This window comes from Mangifera indica, chromosome 3, assembly GCF_011075055.1.
Source record: "Mangifera indica cultivar Alphonso chromosome 3, CATAS_Mindica_2.1, whole genome shotgun sequence".
Taxonomy (NCBI): Eukaryota; Viridiplantae; Streptophyta; class Magnoliopsida; order Sapindales; family Anacardiaceae; genus Mangifera; species Mangifera indica.
The window spans coordinates 3,399,673-3,406,932 of record NC_058139.1 but is presented as its reverse complement, the minus strand read 5'-3'; the positions used below and the strand labels follow the sequence as shown (position 1 = coordinate 3,406,932).

At 32.1% G+C, this 7,260-nt stretch overlaps 2 protein-coding genes across 2 annotated transcripts; one reads left to right on the top strand and one right to left on the bottom strand.

The window, feature by feature from the left end:
• Nucleotides 1-961: 961 nt before the first annotated feature.
• On the top strand, nucleotides 962-1,728 carry LOC123212339 (protein NOI4). Its single transcript, XM_044631442.1, has 3 exons — nucleotides 962-1,014; nucleotides 1,119-1,325; nucleotides 1,431-1,728. The coding sequence occupies exons 1-3, from the start codon at nucleotides 1,006-1,008 to the stop codon at nucleotides 1,452-1,454; spliced, it is 240 nt and encodes a 79-aa protein (XP_044487377.1). The 5' UTR covers nucleotides 962-1,005; the 3' UTR covers nucleotides 1,455-1,728.
• Nucleotides 1,729-1,889: 161 nt separating this feature from the next.
• LOC123212338 (zinc finger CCCH domain-containing protein 67) lies at nucleotides 1,890-5,766 on the bottom strand. Its single transcript, XM_044631441.1, has 6 exons — nucleotides 5,236-5,766; nucleotides 4,941-5,012; nucleotides 4,106-4,225; nucleotides 3,688-3,963; nucleotides 2,948-3,217; nucleotides 1,890-2,316 (listed from the first exon to the last, which is right to left on the bottom strand). The coding sequence occupies exons 1-6, from the start codon at nucleotides 5,662-5,664 to the stop codon at nucleotides 2,113-2,115; spliced, it is 1,371 nt and encodes a 456-aa protein (XP_044487376.1). The 5' UTR covers nucleotides 5,665-5,766; the 3' UTR covers nucleotides 1,890-2,112.
• Nucleotides 5,767-7,260: the final 1,494 nt, after the last annotated feature.

The window sequence follows — 7,260 nt, the reverse complement described above, 5'->3', positions numbered from 1 at the left end:
TCCAACAATGTATAAGAAGATCTGTCTTCAGAGAAATAAAACAAGAGGAATTCCCAATTGGGTGCACATCCTAATCATAGAAGGAAAAAAAGGATTGGCCGAGGTAAGAAGATTATGAGATTTGAGGTAGGTTGAATGGATTGGTTGGTCAACCACTTGAACAATTTTTTTATTGTCAAAATTGTTGAAAAATTTTATATTTCTATCTCATATCTCAATCTTTGTTGGGTGAATAGATGAGTTTTATGTTTCGATTGGAGAGTTTATATTTGGTTGGGTAAGTACAAACTCTAAGGGTATTTTAAATATTTTATATTTTAGATTATATATATAAAATAGGAAAAAAAGTGATTATATATGTATGTAAAGGACGAAAAAAAGGCTATTTTAATTAATTATTCATAAAATTATGTATATCTATTTTATATACAAAATATAAATATTTATATATATATATATATATATATATAAAATATATTATATAAAATATGTATATATATATATATATATATATTATCACGTGATTTAAATTAAAAATAAAGTAAAATCTAATTATGTAATAACATATATATAAATTGTGTATCTAAAATGGGTACACAATATTGTTCATAATTTTATTCTACCCATTGCTTTCTAGTGTGTGTGAATCATTGAGTTTCTTCAAATTTCCCAAATTCCATCTCGCTTGCTTAGTTTAGTAGATCTGATGAGAGTATTTTCATCATGACTGGTTTGGCGCCAGCAGAAAGATGAAAAACGAGAGACATGGGATAGGACCATAGGAACTAAAATTGTACTCATATTTGTGAAGTAGCGTGGATTACGGACGTGAAAGATATTCTACACGCCTAGCCAAGGTTCGATGAAAGCAACTACAGTTAAGAGTTAATCGGTGCCGCGTAAAAAAGTACGTGTTTACTTCCAAATCCAATTATAAATAATTAAAACCCTTCCCTTTTTTTATTCATCTCCTTGTTTATCACACTTACCTTCTCTCCCACATTCATGGCATCTGTATGTAACATCCTTCGTTTTTTAACTTTTCACTTTCTCATTTTTCATTTATATGTTCTAAATGTGTGTGTTGTTTTTTTTTTTTTTTTTGGGTGTTATTTCAGGAAGATAGAGGGCGTCCATTGCCCAAGTTTGGAGAGTGGGATGTCAATGACCCAGCAACAGCTGAAGGATTTACCGTAATATTCAACAGGGCTCGAGATGAGAAAAAGGCTAGCCTCCATGGTGGGAAAGTTTCGACCCCCCCAAGGAATGATAGTGCCTACAAAAGAAGTGAAAGTGAAAGTGATTACTATCAGAAGTCTCTAAGGGTATGTGTTAGAGATTGATTTAAGCTTGATTTACTTGGACTACTAGGAGTATAATTTTCTAATTTTCGAGTGCTTTTTTTTTTTTTTTTCTGTGATTTCATGCAGAGAAAGTGGCTTTGCTGTGGTTGAACTTGAATCCACTTTCATCTTTCAGAGAATTATTTTGTCTTTCATTTCAAAACTTCGCTATATTATCGGCAAATAGAAGGAAAATAAATTGATATAAAAAGCATAATTTCTCTTTGTTCATATGAACAAACTCAGCTCGGTTGTCTAATGGTTTTATGAGTCTTCTGTTGGCTCGTATAAGCTAAAAGATTATTTCTTTCTCCCTTGATATTCTATGGTGTTAATCTTCATTTCTTATATGGCAATGCAATAAAACGAGGAAGCTTCAAATTCAGTTAAATGCTTTATTATTTCAACTATGAATAAATATTCCGCCAACCGACTCTGATTGACCATTGTCTAAGCGGGAAAGCTCAAATCTCTTACCAGAATTAAAGAGAGCAACTTTTTTTTTTTTAAATAATAAATAAAATAATATAAACCCTTTTACGTGAGTTGATTTAAGATATACTCCATTGAAGCAAATGTAAGTTATGTATCCTGATTCGCTTTGGCTTGTAGTAGTAACACAGCATGATATAAATATACCTAGAGCCACCCTATGAAAAGCATGTGGCACCATAACTAAAATGGTTAAACAGAAGAACTTTCCATGTCAAAGACAACAAAAATCCTCCTAAACGCGACAGAGCCCTTGAATTGAAACAAAAAAAATATTTTACACTGGCTGATGAATTTGATTATCAGTTCCATTTGCAGACCCTCCTGTCTCTTCCACTGTTGCAGAATTGCCAAAATGGGCAAGTGAATCAACTCCAGATTCAGTCGAAGAAACTGCCAGCTGAACTGGGTGGTCAAATTTACAAGCGGGGCCAAACTTGCAAATGCCGTAGCGGCTGTAATGCGAACAGATATTTTGACCCTGGTTTCACAAACAAAAAACTAAAGAGTCAGGAGTCATAAAAGAAAGCAGTTACTGAAATGGGATTTAATTGATGATTAGATTCTCATGGCTGAAAAATAGAAAAATATAGTCAAAATATTATAGGAAGCAAACATATTACAACACTTGTAGGGGAGTGTCATTTAGAGAGGTACTTCACAGAGGTTTTTGCAAGATCAATTTTAACAGTCCTACTGTTTCTATTATCAAATGTCTGATTGACTTTCAAATCTACATGGTAGCAAAAAGTTGGTCTGTGATCAACTGCTTTCTGGGGATCATGCAACATTCAGAATATTTTCCTACAATATGTGGAACCGAACAATTTGCCATCTTTAGTCCTAGTGTAAAATATAAGAGCACATTAGTAATACTAAAGAAATTAAAATAAAAAAGAGCTGAGTCATTTTAACACAATAGTTCGCTGCCAAACACAAATAGAGAAATAAATTTTCAAAATCTTGAAATTGTAGAGAATTGTTTTTTTTTCTTTTGTGCAGCCTGTCATTTCACATCGCTTCATACATTAAAATAGTGTGATCTTCTGAATATTTTTTCAGTATATATATCATCATAAAGAGCAAAGCTCAAAAGACAAACAAAAACTTACAGGTCTTAGTGGTAAACCCTTATCACTGAGAGCACATGGTTGTGACTTTGAGGTGCGATTCTTTGGATGATGATATTTGCAGTTGTGTCTGAACTTACAGTCCCCAGTTTTTAGGAAGTAACTGCAATCAGGCTGGCCAGGTCGTTCTGGGAATTCATCAGCTAACATCTGTTGCTGTTGATGTGTATATACATTTGTTTCTACCACTGGCAGTTTCATGGCATATGCAGGGGTTGGATTTATACTCCTTTCTGGTGGAATTAGAGGACCCTTGACACGCCACAAACAGATCAAAACAATGGGAAAAAGTACTGACGTGTACTTGACTGAACTTTAGAGACAACAGTAAGCAGAATTACTTCTAGTAATATAAAGAATAGGCTCTGTTAACTTATATTTACTGTGAATAAAAAAAATAAAAAGATAAAACTATAACCACATTTGAACATTTTAAGGAAAAGGATACATGATAACCAGACAGAAAAGTGGATTTTATATGTAAGATTAAATTTAAGCAGCTAGAACAAAACATTAAATGGCTCAGCAGTCTGGAAAATCCTAAAAAACATCAAGGGCACTATAAATAGGATTCAAAATTAAGCAGAAAGAAAATCTGCAAGGACTTCGTAGATGTTACAGGATTTGGAAATGAAAATATTCAAAAGAGGATAGACACAGAAAAATTGCTACAGATAGATTGAATTAATAAAAATGAATAAGGAAAACAGCAAAGCTAGTACCTGATAACCATTCCATTCAGCCTTTTGTGATGCAGCCACTTGGCTTGGTGGATAAATCATTTGCACAAAGGATGGCGTCTCATTTAAAACCATTGGTGATGACCAGGATCCTAGACTTGTTTGTGACACAACTTGAGAGGAGATGGATCCATCATTATCACGTCCTGAAGGAGAGTCAGAGCCACCAACAGCTGTGGGATCAGGATGATTAAATCTGCAATTAGATCCATACTTGCAGGAGCCATTACGCATGTAAAAGGGACACTCTTTCTCTCCCTGCAGTGAATTAAAATTTTAAAATAATATATTTTACTCTCAAGCAGATTTGTGATCTTCACATGCGATTAAAGGTAAATCATAAATAGCCAGGACGAACAAAGATTCATAAAATTATTTAAAAGATCTAGAAAAGTCATACCGGCCGAATAGGCAAACCCAAAAAATTGAGCTCTAAAATTGGCACAACCGGTGATTTTACTCTTGTGTGACTGAATCTGCATGCCTTCCCAAACTTACAACCTCCTGTCTTCAGGTAATACTGCAGATAGCTCAAGAGTAAATTTATAACACCAAAAATTTCCATGACACAGCAATTCCATAAAATCATCGCCTTCCTACCTTCAAAAGCGCAAAATTGTTCTATAACAAATAATCACATGATCCTATCCTAGAGTCAACAAAGAGACAATGAAAAGGGAAATTTATTTATGGCAACACATGATTTCAACAGAACAACACTAAAGCTATTTGTAAGGTGAAACAATGTGGGAATTTTTTTAACTCAGCAGGAGAAATAAAAATATTTACATTTTACCCAAGTTTTAGAAAAGAAAAAATACAAGATATTGCACACCAAATATTTGAGATCAGACACAGTAGCATTACATGCATTCTATATTGACAGGCTATCCTAAAGCCATGCCTCTCACAGTGACAGAAGCTAAATAGGAGGTCCATGTTAGGCCATAACAAAAATTCAATAAATAACGACAACCAATAGAAATGACAAGTATTTCATGTAATACGGTTATCATATTTAACTGAAACTATGGCTTACTTTTCAGATGATTTCTTCTCAGATGAAAGCCAAAGCTACTAAAAATTTTGGAATTGTGTTAAACCAATTAAACCAAAGTAACTAACACAAATTATTAATTAATTGAAATTTTCCTTTCTTGCAAAAGCTAATCTTTTTATAAGGAGTTAAAAATAAGTTTCAAAACTCAGTTATTTAAAAGTAAAAATATACTAACCTTGCATTCTATCTGGCTCTGTCCTGGCTTCTCCGCTAACTCTTCCGTTTCCTTCACCTTCTCTTTCGCAACCTTTAAGACAACAGAAATCTCAAGAGTGAGAAAACCTACACATTCCTATTGAGACACTACGATATAATTAACAATTATCTTTTAACTATTTACTATGTCACAGGGATTTCAGTTTATCAGCAAAGACGGTTAGCCTAAAACGAATTAATCCCAATCACAAAAAGGTAATCTCACTAAATTCTCCCACAAAAGTAGGTCAATGAAAGAAGCATAAAGCAATCACCTGGCTTTTCCTACGGGCAGGATGGTTAAACTTGCAATTAGATCCAAATTTGCAACATCCATTCTTCATATAATATGCGCAATCTTCTGCATCTGGTCTAACCGGGTATGGGTACTTTTTTATTATCTGATTTTCATTCTCAAACTCGTTCTCGTTCTCATTCTCATCCTCAACTTCACTTACATTCTTATTAATATCATCACTGTTGCTGCCTTCTTCCTCCTCTTCTTTATTTGAACTCTTCTCTTCGGCGTCCCCCAAATCCAGATTCTGACACTCTTCCACTAGCTCCGCCGTGTGATCAAGATCAGAGGGTGAACGATCGAGATCAGATTTAATAGTAGTAGAAGAAGAAGATTGCAACCCTAATTGAGGGTTTGTGTTATCATTACAAAGATTTGGTACAGGATTTGATTCGGAGACTTCCATAATTATTTTTACAACATTTCAAACCCTAATTAGGGTAGAGTAAGGTGAGATTTTGTGAACTGAAAAGTAAGGTAAGTAAAGGAGGGTTTCAGGCTATGCGTTTATATAACTTGAGTGCCTTACTTAAGACTGCAGTCATCCTAGCTGTAGCTGTAGCCCGTAGCTTATCATAGGAAGGCCAAATTACTATGCCCACCCAAGGTTTCGTAAAATTAAAATGGTCATCTATTTATCCAATTTTATTATTATTATCAAAAATAAAATTATTATTTAATAAATAAATTTAAAGAACTAAAAATTTATCATATTTTTATCTTTTAAGTTTAAAAACTAATAATTTCTCCATTTAATGTTTAAAAAACTTCATCTCCATTTAGGGTTTTTTTAGACATTACCGACAACGTTCTCTCTCCCACTTGGCTTTTCTCTTAGCAATTTTTCATTTTCAATCATCATTGACAGACAAAACCAACTAACAAAAACGAATTGTTTATCTTCAAATAAATCATCGTTTTCATCGAGAGACGAAAGAATGCGTTCAGTTCCAGTTCTCATTAGTCAAGGTTGGCCAAAAACATAATAAGATTGATGAAAAAGTTGAGAGGGAGAGAGAATATCACCTTCAACATTGTCTCTAGCCACCAACAACACCTTGGAAAAACCCAAAGAAAAAATTTGGATTTTTTAAACTTTAGGTAGGAAAAAATTTATTAGTTTTTAAACTTAAGGGTAACATTATAACAAATTTTTATTTTTAAATATTTTTATAAATAATAATTTTATCTTTAATAATAATAATAAAATTTAACAAATAGATACATAATTAGATTTTCGATAATAAAAAATAAAATATTAGGTTTGCATATGGGAAATAGTTGTTTGGCCTTATGGGAAATTAATTAGCATATACACGTGTTTAATGAAAAAATGTCCCATTTTAAAGTCTTAACTCTTAAGCGAAAAATCCTTTTTTTTTTTTTTTAATATTAAAACCATCTTATACTGTTTTTATATAAACTCTCACTCTTATATTTCTTTTTACATAATTTAAATTTTTAATTTTACTCAATATTTAAAACTATAAGTTTATTTAAAAAAGAATTTTATATTTTTGTGTTCAAATGAAAAAAATCAATTTATGATAAGATAAAAATTAGAATTATATCACTTATATAATAAAAATGAAATCAATTTTCACGATAAGTATATTATTCAGAAAAATAAATCTTAAATTTAAAATCTACATAATCGAAAACCTTAAAATAAATATCAAATTTAAAATCTATAAGTTCTAAAACTCTAAAATATTAAAAAAAGAATTAGCCCAAAAATGAAAAATATCACCCGGCCCCATTCTCATCCATGCCAAATAAAGTAGTGAAAAGTTTTTAAAAATAACAATTTGCCTCCCACTTTACAAACTTGCATAGTGGAAAAACTTTGAAAAATTCAAAACACCTCCCCATCTCCATGACGTTACCATGCGAATTCGCACGGTGACGATGCTGATTGCGCATGGTGAGATTTCATCACCCAAACTTTATTTTTTGAATCTGATTTCATCATAAATCAACTTTACATTTATTTTAACATAAA

What these genes read in the sequence shown, in the direction of transcription:
- LOC123212339 (XM_044631442.1), top strand. An exon ending in ACTATCAGAAGTCTCTAAGG is followed by an intron (nt 1,326 to 1,430) that starts GTATGTGTTAGA and finishes GATTTCATGCAG; the next exon opens with AGAAAGTGGCTTTGCTGTGG.
- LOC123212338 (XM_044631441.1), bottom strand. Translation starts at nt 5,664, where the DNA reads ATGGAAGTCTCCGAATCAAATCCTGTACCAAATCTTTGTAATGATAAC. An exon ending in CTGCCCGTAGGAAAAGCCAG is followed by an intron (nt 5,013 to 5,235) that starts GTGATTGCTTTA and finishes GTTGTCTTAAAG; the next exon opens with GTTGCGAAAGAGAAGGTGAA. An exon ending in CTGAATGGAATGGTTATCAG is followed by an intron (nt 3,218 to 3,687) that starts GTACTAGCTTTG and finishes TGGCGTGTCAAG; the next exon opens with GGTCCTCTAATTCCACCAGA.